At 40.4% G+C, this 18,949-nt stretch overlaps 2 protein-coding genes across 3 annotated transcripts in view; one reads left to right on the forward strand and one right to left on the reverse strand.

Annotated features, from left to right (window-relative positions):
- Positions 1-413: 413 nt before the first annotated feature.
- il20ra (interleukin 20 receptor, alpha) lies at positions 414-12,680 on the reverse strand. The gene is made up of 7 exons (XM_049589587.1): positions 12,080-12,680; positions 10,967-11,090; positions 8,886-9,094; positions 8,574-8,749; positions 8,345-8,489; positions 6,268-6,404; positions 414-5,146 (listed from the first exon to the last, which is right to left on the reverse strand). Exons 1-7 carry the CDS (start codon positions 12,126-12,128, stop codon positions 4,037-4,039), a joined length of 1,950 nt encoding a protein of 649 aa, XP_049445544.1. The 5' UTR covers positions 12,129-12,680; the 3' UTR covers positions 414-4,036.
- Positions 12,681-16,315: 3,635 nt separating this feature from the next.
- The window catches only part of med23 (mediator complex subunit 23), a 33,201-nt gene continuing 30,567 nt past the window's right edge, over positions 16,316-18,949 (forward strand). For both annotated transcript variants that reach the window (XM_049589583.1, XM_049589584.1), the window contains exons 1-2: positions 16,316-16,487; positions 18,637-18,668. In XM_049589583.1, coding sequence (XP_049445540.1) covers positions 16,437-16,487; positions 18,637-18,668 — 83 coding nt within the window. In that variant the 5' untranslated portion in view covers positions 16,316-16,436. The remainder of the gene's footprint in view (positions 16,488-18,636; positions 18,669-18,949) is intronic.

An 18,949-nucleotide genomic window follows, 5' to 3' on the forward strand; every position in this document is an offset into this window, starting at 1 on the left:
CTCACGGGTATTTTTAAGCATAACAATTACTTTTACTTCTAAAACTTTGAGTATAAAATACTTGCAGACTTTTACTTAAGTAAGATTTTCATGCAGAGCTTTGCTTTTATAGTGTTGATCTCTATAGCAGTGATAACAATTACTCTGAGGCAGTCAGTATTGAATGAATTTTGATGTGAAAAGAAGCGTCCTTGCACTTGCCTTTACGGAAAATATAATGATAGCTGTTTAAACTTTGACCAGCAGATGTCTCTGTTCACCCTTTTGTTGCCTCTCATAGAAGTAGGTGTCAGGAATGAAAGTTAAAGTTTAACCTAGTGCTGTATACATTTCCTCAAATATATGAATGTTTTGAAGCTGTAGCTTCTGTTAAAGCTGGTAAGCACAGTACAAACCTTTGGTGAGAAAAGGAAAAGAGTCAACAAGTTGACTTTATTGTCGTTTGTTTGAATATACAACATTTCTGTCTTGCAACGTATAAAACTATAACAAAAATATCTCTGACTTCTCTCCCAGAGTAAAACCATTTAAAATGGGTTCAACTTCATGCACATCATCAAACTTATCTTCACATTGCAGATAACCTGAGTTGTGTAAATACATAAAACTGAAACTAAATGCATCTTTGGAGTTTCACAGCTCCCCCATACCTCTGGGTGCTTGCCAGTTAACAGGAAGAGATTTTATGATAATTAACTGCAGTAATTCCCCGGATTACACCATGACAGAGCACAGTGCCCGTAACTGCGTTGTGAAGACGATTAAAATCAAAGCGTCCTTCGTGTACAATTTAGAGTGTTTATACATTAATGCAGGTAGAACAACAAATAGAGAGATAAGAATGAGGGACAACACTGACAATTGATTTTCTCCATTATTACGTGATGAAACATGATTGACATGGTGTACTTCTGAATAACAAAGCTCATGTTAAAGGAATGCAGAAGTATTAGTCACATAACTTCTAGAAGAGACAGCATCTGATAGCATATCAGCATCTGATATGTTGAAAAGAAAGAAGATGATTGCAAATTAATGTTGATTTTCTTAGTAAAAAAAAAGCACAGATATGATAGACACGTACTGTGTGTCAGGCAGCTTCGTTATTTATAAAATCTCTGTATTAGGTAGAAAAAGAAAAAAGTTAAGTACTTTTGACTTCATCATATATGAACATATTCATCACAAAGATACACATCTTATTAATCAGAACAACAGTATTTCCTTCATATCATATATTCAGCATTGGTGGATTTGTGTTACAGTGATTCTGCAATCACTGACTGAGAAAATGGGGAATTACTTACATCATGATTCATCCCAATTTACCACAAACATTCAGTAAACAGATACCGTCCCAGGGTGTTTCAACGAGAACGGGTTAGTGCTTCACCTGGAACTAAAACAGGAACAAAGTAGTGCCATAAAAAACCTGAAACAACCCACAACTACCTCCGCTAGACAGCATTATCAAGTAAACATGAACATGTACAATTACAGAAGATCAACAGTTAACTGTTGTCACATAGAGTATCAAAACATACAGCTAAGTGAAAGGAAACACCAAAGTAGGGCTGGGTAGTATATCAATATTATATCAGTATCATCATATGAGACTAGATGTCGTCTCAGTGTTGGATATCATAATACAAGTGTCGTCTTTTCTTGGTTTTAAAGGCTTCATTACAGTAAGGGGATGTAATTTAATGAACTCACTAGACTGTTCTAGTAAGTCCACACTCAAGTAAATGATTTAGTCTATTTTGTCCGGTTTACATATTGAATTACGTATAAAAATTTCCATCTAACTGAGACAACTAAGTCTAACATATACCAAAGAATACCTTTTATATAATTAAATTAATTAAAACTGAGATGAATAGACTATGAGATTATGTAACCATATCTCATAGAATTTATTTTATTTACCGTAAAACAGTTTATATAATTACTGCTAATAATTTCTGTGTGCTTCAGATATTTTGATGTTCATCAACAAATTTGAAATACACAGAATTTATGAACGTTATTACATAAAATTTATTAAAGTAAATAAGGTTAATTCTATGATAAATAGTTACATAAATTCTCAAAGTCTCTTCATCTCAGTTTATTTGATTAAATTACATGAATAGTATTTTTTTGGTTTATGTTAGAATTACTTGACTCAATAGGATGGAAGTTTCTGAAATATGTAAACCTGACAAAAGACAGATAATCACATTACTGATGATTATTTATCAAAAAACGTATTGTGTTCTGTGAGAGTACCAATAGTCAATATTGTCGAAATATCAATATTGAGATATATGGTCAAAAACATTTTGAAATTTTATTTTCTACATATCGACCAGTACTACATTAAAGTGAGATTTGTTTATCAGGGTTTTTGTACTACCACTTAGTCACTGGAACTCACAAAGACTTTGCTGTCTGTCCACAAAAAAATCTGTAATTTATTTTTTGACGATGGTTTTGGAAGATCAATCTTTGTTGAGCTGAGATCTGATGAGAGTTGACCATGGTGTACATGGTTTACATTTGTATCACACAGTGTTTAATCAGGAAGAATACTTTGCCACAGGATGACAATTATCTGAGTAAGCCACATATGTACAGGTCACAAGCAAGTCTCAAGTCCTAAATTACTGTGGTAAGAATCAAGCAAGTCAAGTCAGGCAAGGACAAGTCAAGTCATAGAAGACTCTAATTATCTGGTCAAATGTTAGACTTCTAGCTAATGTCTGACCAGTCAATAAGCTAGTAAGTTAGCGAAAAAGCTTTCTTACCTTTTTACTACTGTCATCTACAACATAATATTTGAATTCTTATGGCCCTGACACATCAAGCCAATGGTTGGCTGGTAGTCAGTGTTGAGCCGTTGGTGAGCATCTGTCTGTTTTTGCGGTGTGTCCTGCGCTGTTGCCACTTGTCAGTTTTTTTTTTAGCCAATTCAACATGTTGAATGAAATAGAAACAACCTTGTAAGATTGTTTTTTTTAGCCATTGAGCTCTTTAGCAGAAACAGTTTGTAATTGTTTGTCTTATCGTTTACTAGCACACAGTAAATATGCTCTGTTCTTTCGACATTAGATTGTGTTGTTAATGTGCTATCTCGCTAACTAGCATCTTAAATCTGTCCTGTTGGTCTCCTGGTTTCCCATTTTGAATGACGAACACAGACTACCATTGCTTGCTAGCGTGGAGAGTCCTCTCTCACAAGTGTACAACGTACCTGCTAGTTGGCCATTGGCTGTAGTTTTTGTGATGTGTTCAGGTGCAACTTTTTGGCTGAGACAGGTAACGTTAGGGGACGCAACACTTGGCTTTCGTCACCACTAGTTCTTTGATGTCAGTTTGGTGTGTCTAGGCCTTTATATCCCAATTCATTTTTGACTAGCGCCCTCCATGATAGTCGCCCTGTGTGTTGGCCTCTGCTGGTCTGCCACGTCTTAGTAGATTGCTAGGTTTGCGAGCATTGCACTAGAAATCACCCAGTCATGTTTCAGAAACAAAATGTAACTACTCAGTATCTACAAAATGCAAATATTTAATTAAAAAAGTCTCAAGTCATGAATACCAAGTCAAAGTAAACGTCAAGTGTTTTATCAGTGTTGGTTGAGCAAATCTCAAGTCCTTGACTTTCTAACTCGAGTCAGACTCAAGTCATGTGACTCGATTCCCCCGTCTCTGGTTATCTCTAAGAACGTTGGTTCATATCAAGCACAAATATATACAGAAGATATTGATTAGTGTACTAAATTTTGATCAGAATCAAGGTGAGTACAGATAATTTCCTTCAGATCTGATCACAGTGTGATTTCTTCATAAGCATTCACATTGGTTAGTTCTGATAATATTAATAAAGCAGCACTATTCACAGGTATAAAAATACTCTGACTACAGTACTAAGTGCTCCTTGAAATTAGATTTTGTATAATGATACTTTCATTTCATGTTAAATTTAAGTGGACATTTTAAGTGCAGAGGAAGAGCTTTTTTGTAATAACGGGGTAAATATGTTGATGAATATCATCTACTCGTCCATCGAGATTACCAAGTTCCATCTAGTAAACAAATCATCCGCCTCCAACCCTGTTCCCCCACCTATCTCCTTCGCTCTCTCTGCCTCTGCCTTCTCCTCAGACCCTTGTCTTACAAACACATTTTCCAGCCTCAGCTTGCCCTTCATCGAATTCACCTCCTCCTCATCTCCTTCCATCCCGTTCTCCCTCCCTTTCTCTGCCTGCATCAACCTATCCAAACCGTCCCTCTTGCTGTACTCAAACGCCATCTCTGGCAACACTAGTTTCCTGGTCTGGGGATCCCAATCAACACAAATAGGTCCCTCCTCTTCCTCGTTATCATCTTGCTCTATTTCCTGTGCTGTAGCCAGTTTCACAGCACCATAGTCATCGGGTAAAGAAGCTGATTGGCCAGCGTAGGAGGAAGCCATGTTTGTGATATTCTGACAGGCATAAGCAGAAAGAAGGGGTAGTGCTTCACTCCCATTTCTTTCCTCCACACCTCCATCTATCTCTTCATCTGTTCTCACTCTCACCTTTGCATCCATCTCTTCCTCCACTCCTTCCTCATTTGTTTGTAGATTTAAAGGAATGCGGAAGAGGCCAGTTTGTGGGGTTGTGTTTAGAAATAAACCTGTAAACTCTCTTTCCTCCTCCTCCTCTCCATTCACCTCTAACGGAGGTGCTCCCTGAAAAGACAGTAATGGTGGTAACACCGGCTGTGACCATGCATGTGCTTGCAAAAGTGTGCTCGTCTCTGTCTGTGTGTGTCCGGGGAATAGGCTGTCTTCAACTTTCCAGTCTTTGTTCTCTGAATTTTCTCCTGCTGCGCATTTCTTGTGTTCACCTTTCAGATTATTCCCATTTTCTCGGCTGATTTCCATTTTAGGACCAACGCCAACAAACCCATAGTCGACGGACAAATCATCCCAGGGTTCCTCTGGGGCTGGTGGTGTTTCAGGCCTCTGGGAGGCGTATCCTGGTGGGGGTAGTGCACAGTGTTGTGGCCGCTTGGCTGATATGCTGCTTTCTGGTGGCAGCTCTTTGATGATGGTGATGAGGATGAGGTTGGGTTTCTCAGGTGGGAATGTCAGAGGGGGAGGATGAAAAGCAGGCAGGTCCTGGAGGTTGAAGGAAAATGAGTGTACTATTAGAAGATCGACCATTAACTTTTGAAACAATTTTTAAGTAAACTTCTGACATTTTGAGATGCCATACAATAGTCAAAACTGTTATTTAATTATCACATACCAATAAGTCACTCAAACAAAATGGACTGTTCCCCCCCAAAATCATAAATACACTTCCAAGCTCCCCTGTGCGCAATGATTAGAACTTCGATGTAGTCAAAAAAATCAGGCCTGACCCTACATGAACACACATAGTTTGTGTCCAAACCCAACCAGACGCCAAACCAGTGAAACACACAAGCAGTTTTGGGCCTGAGGCTCATTTCAAACACTTGAATTTTTACTGTAAAGAAAAACTACAATTACTGCTTTGTGGTTGTATGCCTCAGTGAACCAGTCAAGTTACACTTACAGTTCACATCCATGTCTGAAAACATGGATGCTTCACACACATCTTCCCTCCCAGCAGCACAGGAGATCTATACAATCAGCACAGCTTCAAGGTGGACACCCAAGATTAGTGTCACCAGTTCAGTATCTGACCAAATGTCTCCCTCTCTGTTCCTGAGATGTGACGTTGAGTAAGGGCTAGGATAGTGGGTTTTTTTTGCAGAACAATATGATGTCACAGTGAAGGTGACCTTTGACCTTTTAGACATAAAATGTCATAATTTTATCCTATTGGACATTTGTGTGAAATTTGGTCATAATTAGCGTATGAATTCTTGAGTTATGGCCAAAAACATGTTTTGTGAGGTCACAGTGACCTTGACGTTTGACCACCAAATTCTAATCAGCTCATGTACCAGATCTGAGGTAACTCCTTCAAGGTGTTCTTGAGATAGCATGTTCACAAGAATAGGATGATTGGACGGACCACCCAAAAACAAACAAATAAACAAAAAACAAAAAATTGTATTAAATTTGAATGCATATTCTGACATTCAGCAATTAAAGTACCAGCAATCAGTGAAAGTTCTACATCCTGCTGGTAGAACAGTGGGTGGTCAAAGGTTAAAAATCCAAGTCGACATGTTTTCACAACATTAAGGACAAAAAGTAGTTCAGTTGCTGGTGTGTGTTTTAAGTGTGTATGTGTGTGTTTGCATTACCAGTATATATGGGCTCTTCTGTCCTTTCCCCGACAGGTAGCAATAGAGAAGGTATCCAACCACCACCAGCACACAGATGCACACAGCTGGAACAACAATTCCCACAATCACCCACCGCAGCTGGCCAATCAAAGGGTCTAGAGGGAGACAAGGGTAAGAAACATCAAAGGGATAGTCCGGATTTTTTGAAGTGGGCTTGTATTAGGTATTTATGTAGCTTATGTTACTGACAGTTGATGACGGTCGGTGCACCCCTAATTTGGAGAAGTTACCAGAAGTGCCGACACGGAAGCTAAGCAATGTACTGCTTTAGATGGGTCACCAGCAAAACATATTTTAGCCATCTAAAACAGTCACAGCTAAAAAAGATCAATAATACATAAACTGTACACTATATTTAAAATATTTTCACTGCTTTACCTTGACACAGGCAGCCCCTTCCAACGAGGAGGCCATTAACGGCTTTAGTTCCCTATCTATGGTTTTGTCAAAGCCACCAGACTCAGACGCTTAACAAGGGAGCTGCTGGTCAACTGCTTCCTTGATCAGTTAGTGTGTTTGTGCTATTGTGTAACTCTGGTGAATCTGAACGAACCTTTTTAAACACCAAAGTTGCACAATTACATAAACAAACAAATCCATTGAGGCAGCGGCAGACCAGCAGCTCCTGTTTTAAGTGATGTTATATTACTGTTTTTCTCAGTGGAGTCTGGTGGCTTTGAGGGCATATATAATGACATATATAATGGCTTCAGTTCTTCATTGGAAATCACTTTGTGTGGTAAGGTAAAGCTGTGAACGTATTCTAAATAACTCACCATCCACTTAATTATGTACACCTGTTCAGCTGCCTGTTAGCTCATCATAGCACATCAGCCAATGACATGGCAGCAACTCAATACATGTAGGCATGTAGACATGGTCAAGACGACATGGTGAAGTTCAAACTGAGCATCAGAATGGGGAAGAAAGGTGATTTAAGTGACTTTGAACGTAGCATGGTTGTTGGTGCCAGACGGGCTGGTTTGAGTATTTACGGGGATTTTCACACACAACCATCTCTAGGGTTTACAGAGGATGGTCCCACAAAGAGAAAATATCCAGTGTTGATGCCAGAGGTCAGAGGAGAATGGCCAGACTGGTTCAAGATGATAGAAAGGCAACAGTAACTCAAATAAGCACTGGTTACAACCAGGGTCTGCAGAAGACCATCTCTGAACCAACAACACGTCCAACCTTGAAGCAGATGGGCTACAGCAGCAGAAGACCACACCAGGTGCCACTCCTGTCAGCTAACAACAGGAAACTGAGGCTACAGTTCACACAGGCTCACCAAAACTGGACAATAGAAGATTGGAAAAACGTTGCCTGGTCTGATGAGTCTGGATTTCTGATGCAACATTCAGATAGTAGGGTCAGAATTTGGTGTAAACAACATGAAAGCATGGATCCATCCTGCCTTGTATCACCGGTTCAGGCTGCTGGTGATGCTGCTTGGCACACTTTGGGCCCCTTAGTACCAACTGAGCATGGTTTAAACACCACAGCCTAACTGAGTATTGTTGCTGACCGTGTCCATCCCTTTATGATCACAGTGTACCCATCTTCTGATGGCTACTTCCAGCAGGATAATGCACCATGTCACAAAGCTCAAATCATCTCAAACTGGCTTCTGGAACATGACAATGAGTTCACTGTACTCCAGTGGCCTCCACAGTTACCAGATCTCACCAGTCACCAGGTGAGTGTACAGCATACACTTAAACAACTGATATTGTTTTTTTAAGGTAACTAAAATATGTTTTATTGCTGACCCCTCTCAAAGCAGCACACCAACTGATATCTACTGTATTAAATACACTGACAGTGGATAAGTACCTCATACAACCCCACTTCAAAAGATTTTTTTCCTTTAATACATACATACAGTACATATGCTTAAAGGTATTCACTGATAGAAGACGTCTCCAGCACAAACATCAGTCTCTCTTCTCTCGTCTGTATCATGTTTGGTCACATTCTGTTCTACCTGTCAAACGGAACAAAATATTCTCTTATACACACAGTATGGTTGTACCTTCAGGCGTCATTATGCACTGCCATCCTGAGGGCTGGCATATGGCAGGCATGGAGACGAAACTTGTCTTGGCAGAGAAGCAGTACTTTGTATTGTAGTCCATCAGGCGATATTTGTACGAACTGGAGACCACTGGGAAATGGTGCTACAAAAAAATAAACACATTTAGATTAATTAGTGCTATAGGAGAACTTGATGGGACAGTGCCAGAACTTTTAAATATACTCACCGTCTGGCCTTGACCGGTATTGTAGATGGAGAGGTTGTAAGTCATCTGGGGGTAAACTGTTGCCATGGAAACTGCTTTGGTGTGGTTATTAGGCGGATATCTCATTGGACCTTTCAGAGTGATGATGGCGTTGTTTTCCTCTAGTTCCACAGAAACCAGCGGAGGACCAAAATTCGCTATACAGACATACAAAATATGTTAGGTAGATTTTAAATACTTAGAGTTGAAATATCGTCTATGTCACCAAAGTTATCAGCCGTCCTCCGTGCGTGTCTGTTCGTATTAACGTCTCAGAATGTCACTTCAACTTACTGTCTGTCTTTGGATCGAATCTCCTCCCTGTCAAGGCCCATTTGGATGACGCTCTCCGGCTCACAGCACGCACCCTGGCATAGTATCCATGCTCTAGATCCCATGTCTCATTGCTCAGATCACACCAGCTCCGCACTATTTCTGTACACCGCCGCACCGGCCTCCACTGCACCCGTCTTCCTTTGCTGCCCTCAACACTGTCCCCGTAGCTGGGAAACACAGACGAGAAAAAAGTGAAGACGCGGACAGCACTCCAGTTTGACATTTTTAATATTGCCAGATGGATGTTTCGGGCAAGACACCCTTCTTCAGTGAATATTCTGGCAATACCACAAACAGTATACACTGGTGGGATTAACTATAGGTGACCTCAACAGGGTGGAAACCCAGACGAGACCACAAACTAGGACAGTAGAAATGGAGGGAGTGAGCTCAAAACACACTCCTTTTGTTGTGCAGCTTCCCCTTAAGCACAAAACTTCAGCTCACACAAGCTGTACGTTAGATCTAGTTACGTTTTTCTTTTGTGTCTGCATTCTTCTCTTTTCTCGGCTTCTAGTTGTTTCCTTTGAGACTTGCAGAAGAAAAGCTTATATAACTACATTAACCTCAGCTTCAACCAGGGGCGCCTTTACTCTCAAAACAGCGTGCACAGTTTTGCTAAGGTTTCCAGGTCCAGTGACAAGTTTCTTTTAAACGGTGTGCTGGGAAATGGGGTTCGAGGTATGTTTTTTCTCATTTGGTGGGTGTTACCTAATCAACAGCAACAATGCAAGTAAAGCCATTTGAATTGAAATGAATTAAACCCCACTGTACGAAAGGCAGTGCACTTGCATAACACAACAGGGTGTTCAACGCACCAACATTTTTGTTTGAATAAATGTTTTGCTACGTTTTGTCAGGGCTGACTGCATCCCAAGTAAAGTCCAAGGTAGTAACAGAACCAATGCACCTAAAAAGAAAGAACTATAGTGGCTTTCCAGTAGGTCACTACGTTGTTACTTGTCAATGGGATCTAATTTGCGCATGCTGTAGACATCAGCTGTTCTGCTCATTCATTGAGTCCACATGTCTCTCTTGCTTTTCGTGCTTTTATTACTTACATTCAACACAACTTGTATCCAGAGACCGTCAAGCAGAGTTAGGTCGCTAAATCGCATTGTTTACCACTTCACTATCTTCTTCCCTGATGCCGTGACCACGGTCTAGAAACTGTGTGCTTCCCAGGCATGCAACACACCTGGCTGCATTTCCCTGCCCACCTAAAGAATGCCCGATTTGTATGTGACAGTGTTCACAGGTGGTATTACAGGAAGACAAACAAAAGCAAACACAAGGAAAATTGTCTCTTACAGTTCCTTTAGTGTATAATCACCTGAAAATAAAAATCGTTACGTTAGAATGAGCCGTCTATGTCTAGATAGGGAGCAGATCCTCATCTATGCACATCACCATGTTGCCAAACCAAACACTGGCTCTGGATAGGGCCATTTACATTCTCACACTGGCCCCTCCACGACAACAGCATCATAAACACTTGCTTTATCCAGTGTTTTTATCTGTTTAAATCACCTGGTCTGTTGCTTTTGGAGAGGAGGAGACCTCTGTGAATAATTCAGCTCCTGGTTAAAACTGTCCTGAACGTCTGGATCTTATGTTATCAGAGAAAAAAGGTGAGCGCATAGTAGCAGATGCAAGGCTAACAGCCTGTCTCTGACATGCCAAACAGTGTTGGAGAAACACTGATTTGCAACATGAATCTGATTTATTCAGTGTTTTTACCTGCTTAAATCACTGAGTGTGTTTGTTTTGCAGGAGGAGACCTCTGCAAATAATTCGGCTCGTGGTAAAAACCTCCTGAACAAGGAACACTGAGGAGGTTATAACTGGGAGAAGTTTCAGCTGGTTGCATTCTGCAATCCTGACCCCTATATGCCACTAAAATCCCCTGAATCTTACACACTGGACCTTTATGTATTTGCAGCTTGAGGCCAATTACTTTGCTCCCGGGACCACTTAAGTTGAACAAACAAATTTGATTGTTCTCTTTTTTAAATCTAAAATTTAAAATCTTTACTTACATAGCATACTGCACTGTATAGTGCGTGTCATTCGGCGTGTCGTTTCCTGGAAGCCATTGCAACATATTCCTCAGGTTGACTGAGGTGAAGATCACATTGATGGGGCTGGGAGGAGAGGAGGAGACTGAGGGGAAAGAGAACAAGAATGACTAATGGCTCATTAAATATAAAGTCATGTTTGTTACTACATTTTCTTTAACCAGTTTCTGGTTGTGTTCATGTAGTGCAGTGTTGTTTTGGAGCAGATTTTTTTTGGCTCTGTTGTTGACTGACTCTTAATCTTCCTCTTGTATTTTATAGTATCACAAAAGTACCTGTTAATCCCTCACATTGTTGTGCAGCTGTTCTACAGGTGGCTGCTCATAAAACACAATAAAATACAACCAGAGTATCTGAATTGATTTAACTTCTCTATGTACATAACGTATTATAAAAAGGTGTGCATGGGTCACACACTGATGAAATCTGGTTTCATCCTGAGAACCAGTTTTGTAGGTTACAGACATCTGAATAAATTGAACTTAAATGCCACACTACATACTTTAATACCAAATATAGTACACACCCATATGACCCATTATTGGTCATACTTTACAAAGGCTGTGACACACAAGCACACAAACCGTACAGGAGAAGTTAATCATAGCCTTTACAACTGTGTGCGTAGTAACACTTACTGTTTGAGACTTTATATTTACTTTACATGAATAAATGACTTTTATGTGTAAAGCATGCAACAACACCTTTCCAGCACAGGTGCATAAAACACAATAAATGCACGTGTTTGCTGATAATATTTGCATGAAGCAGGTTGTAATGATGAAACAGTTTCATAGCCTATTTAATTTGGGTAAACACCATAAAACTACCTGGACAAAAAGAGAGCCAAGTAAATCAGATCTGCTCCACAGTTAGATTCAGATCAGTCTCTGATGTAATGAATCTGCACAATATCTCAACTTGTGCCCTATTAAAAGCCTAAAAAGTAACTTTATAATAGTTTAGTACACAGCTCATATAACGTTAGCTGTTACTTGTAGTCATGGGGATTGGTAAATAATTAATAAAGTAAGACAGAAAAGTACTCGTCATGTTAGTTGAATGCAGTCCTACCTGTGCAGTGTAGAGCCAACAGGTTCAGAAACAACACCACGGTCCACATATCTGTACGGAGCGCTCATGTTTTCACAAGTTCACATGAAACACCAACATCTCCGAACCTCCGGCACCGGCCTTTGGGCTCCGCTGGCTCCGTCACCTCCTCGGACAGATCACCTGTCAACGGGCCGATGTTTCCCCGTATGACTAAAATAAATCACCTGTTAAAGACACTCACGCTGGAGGAGGAAATAAACGAGAGTCGGAGTGATTGTATATCAGTGACAGAGGAGCGGTAAAGCCGAGACGACTTTAAAGTAAACAGCCCCTTGCGACAGGTTTCCGTGTAAGAGGGAAGGAATGTGACCTCACTTGTTTGTGCACATTACACCTGCGCAGGGGTGTGTGTGTGTGTGTTACGAGATATTACTAAGCCCTGCTCCCGCTGCTGTAGAGTGTAATCTAATTCTGTAATAAAGACAACACAGTGTATAAAACAAACAAAACTCTCAATTAAAATCACGCATTACAAAATATACTTAGGCTACTTAAAGGTACATCACCAAATCTCATCAAGTAAAATGACCCCTATATTGTTAGATTATTATTGAATTATAATCAATGTGTGATTATTACTGATTTTTACTCCCATTCTTCGTTATTTTTATTCAGTGTAGACACGTTTATCTCACCTTGAGCTTTTAGGGAGTGTTCGTTATTTATGAGGGGCGAAGGAGTGGTGCATAAAGGGGGAGGCATGTTCAACTTTTTTTTTTAAGTATTGGGGATGGTGTTTTGTTTTTTTGTTTTTAGCTGGGGGGGGGGCATACAATTTTAAATGTTTCTATTGCATATTTTTTTCAAAATGACCAAAATTACACCATTTGTCATAGCCTTAGAAATAAAATAAAAAAATAGAAATTATTTGTTGGATTTTCAAATTTCCAATGATCCTTGGACACATTGTGCGATGCATGTGCAAAAAACCCAAAAAAACAACAACCAACAACCAAAAAACAAAATCGAATCTTAGTTTAAAATATACATTTACATATTGTAGGAGCCATATGTGTGTGTGTCATGTTGGTAAGTCTGAATGTCTATGTGATGTGGGTGAGTACACGCCATTGGTGCTTGGGTGGTGGGCATGTCACTCTGTGGTGTCCTCTGTGATTGCGGATGATTATGCTCACCTGTTGTCAGTTCTGTGTTTGTCCACGAAGGAGGGTGAGTCAGGAGGGAAACTTTCTGTTGACCGTTAACGCTAGCGCTAACGCTTAAACCATCATGTTATTAATCCTGTTGCTTGTATCATGATCTAACCTTGCACTAGCGCATGTGTCAAATGCATAGCTTTGTGATATGCCATTAAAGAGAAATGAACCGAGTAAAGGTGAGAGTGTGAATCAGTTTGTGGGCGTGTCAAAGTTATCTCCCGTGCTTAGCCTCCTGCAGCGTGCCAGTTTTATAGTGATCGTCAGTCAGCCGCAATACATATACACTGAACAAAAATATAAACGCAACACTTTTGTTTTTGCTCCCATTTTTCATGAGCTGAACTCAAAGATCTAAAACATTTTCTATACACAAAAAAGACCATTTCCCTCAAATATTGTTCACAAATCTGTCTAAATCTGTGTTAGTGAGCACTTCTCCTTTGCCGCAATAATCCATCCCACCTCACAGGTGTGGCATATCAAGATGCTGATTAGACAGCATGAATATTGCACAGGTGTGCCTTAGGCTGGCCACAATAAAAGGCCACTCTAAAATATTCAGTTTAATCACACAGCACAATGCCACAGATGTCGGAAGTTTTGAGGGAGCGTGCGATTGGCATGCTGACTGCAGGAATGTCCACCAGAGCTGTTGCCTGTGAATTGAATGTTCATTTCTCTACCATAAGTCGTATCCAAAGGCGTTTCAGACAATTTGGCAGGACATCCAACCGGCCTCACAACCGCAGACTACGCGTAACCACACCAGCCCAGGACCTCCACATCCAGCATGTTCACCTCCAAGATCATCTGAGACCAGCCTCCCGGACAGCTGCTGCAACAATCGGTTTGCATAACCAAAGAATTTCTGCACAAACTGTCAGAAACCGTCTCAGGGAAGCTCATCTGCATGCTCGTCGTCCTCATCAGGGTCTCGACCTGACTGCAGTTCGTCATCGTAACCGACTTGAGTGGGCAAATGCTCACATTCGATGGTGTCTGGCACGTTGGAGAGATGTTCTCTTCACGGATGAATCCCAGTTTTCACTGTTCAGGGCAGATGGCAGACAGCGTGTGTGGCGTCGCTTGGGTGAGCGGTTTGCCGATATCAACGTTGTGGATCGAGTGGCCCATGGTGGCGGTGGGGTTATGGTATGGGCAGGCGTATGTTATGGACAACGAACACAGGTGCATTTTATTGATGGCATTTTGAATGCACAGAAATACCGTGACGAGATCCTGAGGCCCATTGTTGTGCCATTCATCCATGACCATCACCTCATGTTGCAGCATGATAATGCACGGCCCCATGTTGCAAGGATCTGTACACAATTCCTGGAAGCTGGAAACATCCCAGTTCTTGCATGGCCAGCATACTCACCGGACATGTCACCCACTGAGCATGTTTAGGATGCTCTGGATCGGCGTATACGACAGCGTGTTCCAGTTCCTGCCAATATCCAGCAACTTCACACAGCCATTGAAGAGGAGTGGACCAACATTCCACAGGCCACAATCAACAACCTGATCAACTCTATGCGAAGGAGATGCGTTGCACTGCGTGAGGCAAATGGTGGTCACACCAGATACTGACTGGTTTTCTGACCCCCCCAGACCCCACCCCAATAAAGCAAAACTGCACATTTCAGAGTGGCCTTTTATTGTGGCCAGCCTAAGGCACACCTGTGCAATATTCATGCTGTCTAATCAGCATCTTGATATGCCACACCTGTGAGGTGGGATGGATTATCTCGGCAAAGGAGAAGTGCTCACTAACACAGATTTAGACAGATTTGTGAACAATATTCGAGGGAAATGGTCTTTTGTGTATATAGAAAATGTTTTAGATCTTTGAGTTCAGCTCATGAAAAATGGGAGCAAAAACAAAAGTGTTGCATTTATATTTTTGTTCAGTGTATATGTATACATATACATATTTTGTCAAAATTGCTTTATTCTATGTCTCATTTAAAATGTGGCCAAAAATAAGCCATTTGCACAAACTGACCAGTATCAACTCTACGATTTCTTCTTCAACTTTCAATTTTTAACTTTAAAACATCAAAGGATATGTTTCAAAAATCTATAACTAATTTAGGGTCAAGGGAGGGTCATGTATTTTCCACCACTCACTCACTCACTCACTCACTCACTCACTCAGGGAGACCCAAGAAAAAATAAATGTAGCTTCAAGGAGAGAAAGAACAGTCCCATAGGATAAATCTTTGTGTAAGCTTTTAGCTTCCTACAACTCCAGCAGAAGGTTTTGTTTACTTTAAGTTAATGTATATCTGAGATAAGATAAGACAGACTTTATTGTCCTGAAAGAAATTTGTCTTGGATACATGTAGTTCTTGCCGTTAAAAGATACAAAAAAGTTCATACATACAGTTCCTACATATATACAGTCCATACACAGAGCTGTCGCTGTTCACAATCCCACACACTCAGTACACACAGTACATGTACAGACTGCCGTCAGCCAACAAATTGCACGCTTATGCAGCAGTTATGTTGAAAAAAAAATGTGTATCTATATGTATCTATCCATAGATATAGATATATACACACACGTATTTACATAGAAGTACACGTTGTATGGTTAAGCTACAGTTCCCATTTATGGTTTAATGGACAAGGGAACAAAAGAGTTTTTAAAGTGGTTAAACCTGCACTGGGCGACTCTAAAGCGTCTGCCTGAAAGGAGAAGTTGGCACCTATACTTGTACCTATATGTATATGTATATGTATAAGGGTGTGTCTGTATCATGGTCTGTGTACATCTGAATATCTTCTTCGTGTAGCCTGATTTTATTTTAAACATTCACATTCACTAGAGTAAGTACGCCAGGCATCGTTAAATATAGGTTATATAAAGTAATGTCGAGTGTAAGCGGTATGGTATATCTTTTTGAAAACGTATATTATTCTTATCGTAGGTTATAATTCCCGACGACAAACTGAAGCGGAACTGTGCATCTTGTATCTCCGGTGTGACTCCGGATTGTTTTTGCGGTTGCACGTCTCGCGGCGCTTTCATTCTAGTGCCTGTTAGCAGTTAGCTTGTTGGTAGCATTGTGTGCGGCTCCTGGAAGGAGGAACCTGACTGATTTGTGTGATGGTTCGCTAAAAAATTAACACTTTTTAAAGCAAACATGGCGCTGTCGATGGAGACGCAGCTCCAAAGCATCTTTGAGGATGTTGTGGTAATGTGCATCTTTATTAACCGAGTTTAAAGCTAACATTAGTTAGCATGTCACACAGCGTTAGCCTCTGCCGTTATGTGCTCACTCATGAACCTGCTGTGGAAATGAATGATTTCAGTAACATAGCTAGAAAGTATTTGCTTGTAAATGCAGTTAAGTTACAGCTAAGCATAAATATGTAAACCAACAGCTAAGATTTAAATGTTTTAATCGCTAACGTGACGTTTACATTGCTAAACAATTGGATGTGTAAGACTTTCTGCAATGTGTATTCAGTTTGTTAATTAGCTGCACTTTTGTGAATGCGCTTACTTGCATGTTCACCTTTACAATCTACCACGTAGAAATGGAGTATTACATGTGAAAATTTTGTTTCATTTTCAAAGCGCTTGAGATTTTTTTTTGTGGTGCGAAATTAATAGTATTGTTGCTTCAAAACTACAAGTTTGTTGGGGGTTAATTGCCAATATACGCTTTTTTCACCGCAGACATTTTAACGTTATGGTAGGAACAGCACAGGTGTGATCAATCACATTAATGATAGCTGCACTCCACTGAGGGGAGGTACTTGCATCGTGCATGCAGGCTCAGTGGCAGAGCTTACTGGGACACTAAATTGAACATGTTATCATTGTCATCTGTGTTCTCCCTAACATGACAAGTCAAACTGTTTGCTGTGAAAATAGTCCAGTAACAGTGATAAGAAGAATCAAGAGAGGGGAATAGTACTAGATAAAGGAAGTACGGTTTTCCCTACAAATATGTTTAAATAAAATACACTCACCCTAATCTCTACTAACATCAGTGTTACTCTGTAGCAAATTCTGACTTCCCCTGTAAAGAGGCAGCACAGCATTGTTATTGGGATAACTATGATCAATGATCATATTTATAATGATATTTGTATTGAAGGGTAACTGCAAATCATACAGATTTACAGTTGAAACAATACTGTTCCTTCCATTTTTTCTTTCTTAACAAACAACTAACATTGCTAGAAAGTGTTTGCTTGTAAATGCAGTTAAGTTATAGCTAAGCATAACTATGTAAACCAACAGCTAAGATTTAAATGTTTTAATCGCTAATGTGACGTTTAAATTGCTAAACAACTGGATGGTGTTAGACTTTCTGCAGTGTGTATTCAGCTTGTTAATTAGCTGCACCTTTGTGAATGCGTTTACTTGCATGTTCACCTTTACAATGTACCACATAGTCATGGACGTGAAAAATTTGTTTCATTTTCAAAGCAAGTGAGATTTTGGTATGATGGTAACATCAGCACAATAAGGACCAAACTAGTGAATGTGTTTGCTACCAGATTTGACCCAGACCTAGATGCAGAGACTTTATGTGTTTATCTTAAGGAGAAACTAGGGCACGAAGTGAATTGTCTAAACCGTAGATTCAGCTCATTCAGAGTTTCTGCTGAATGTAAGGAGGTAAATGAAATGTATAACCCAGATTTGTGGCCTGATGGAGCATAAATTTGGTGGTACTATGAGCTGCGTAAGATGACCATAGCTGCTCAAAATACTTATGATGCCGCTAAAGGTCTGGGTCTGCCTACATTTTTTTTAACAGGTTCCTAAAGCCATGAACAACGACTGTTCAGGTTCTGTCCTCCAGCTGTCGTGGCCTGCATTTGGGCCAGAGCGCAGGAGATCGAGCTTGCCGCAGAGATGTTGACAGTCTGCTAGAACACTGTGATACACTGTGTCGTCAGGAGACCTTTTTGTCAAAACAGGACCTCGGACAGTTGAGCTCCTTAAATCCTGACTTCCATGGAGCTGGGGAGTCTACAGTTGACCTCAGCACAGGAATAGTCAGGGGCAGGATACCCGGGGTTGTAGCTATTCTCTGGTGGAAATGGCTAGATCCGCTGATAGATGTGATCAGAGTTGGTGTCGATTGGTGCATTGCAATACGGTACACACAGAATAATAGAGAATTAGTGATTATGAATGTATACACACCCTATGAGTGTTATCAGAGTGAGGATGATTATTTGAATAAGCTGGTCTTTTGAGTAACAGTTTGTAAGAGTGAACAGCAATAATGTACAATTGCATAATATTTCTCTCCTGTTCAGGTGGGTATGTTTGAAGGCATAAATATTTTCTCATTTTCATTTTTCTCCTTCTCTCCTCAGAAAACTGAGATGATCGAAGAGGCGTTTGCTGGGTAAGATTCCTCCACACACAGGGTCCACACCATTACCATGCTGGCGTACACCTGCAGTGTGACGAGTAGGCTGAGTGCACACTATTTGACAGTTAACGAGCTGGTTTTTACACTGGATCCGCTGCTAAATTTCAGTGGCATTTATGTCACCACGACCCATACAGACACAAACAAGTCAGAGGACATTGATAAGACAGAGAACAGCTTTATGTCTTTCAGGCTTAAGCAATTTATATGACAACTAGAAAAGCTACTGTGGCTTTTGCCCTGTAGGCTGCCTT

This window comes from Epinephelus fuscoguttatus, linkage group LG11 (genome assembly GCF_011397635.1).
Source record: "Epinephelus fuscoguttatus linkage group LG11, E.fuscoguttatus.final_Chr_v1".
NCBI classification, from domain to species: Eukaryota; Metazoa; Chordata; class Actinopteri; order Perciformes; family Serranidae; genus Epinephelus; species Epinephelus fuscoguttatus.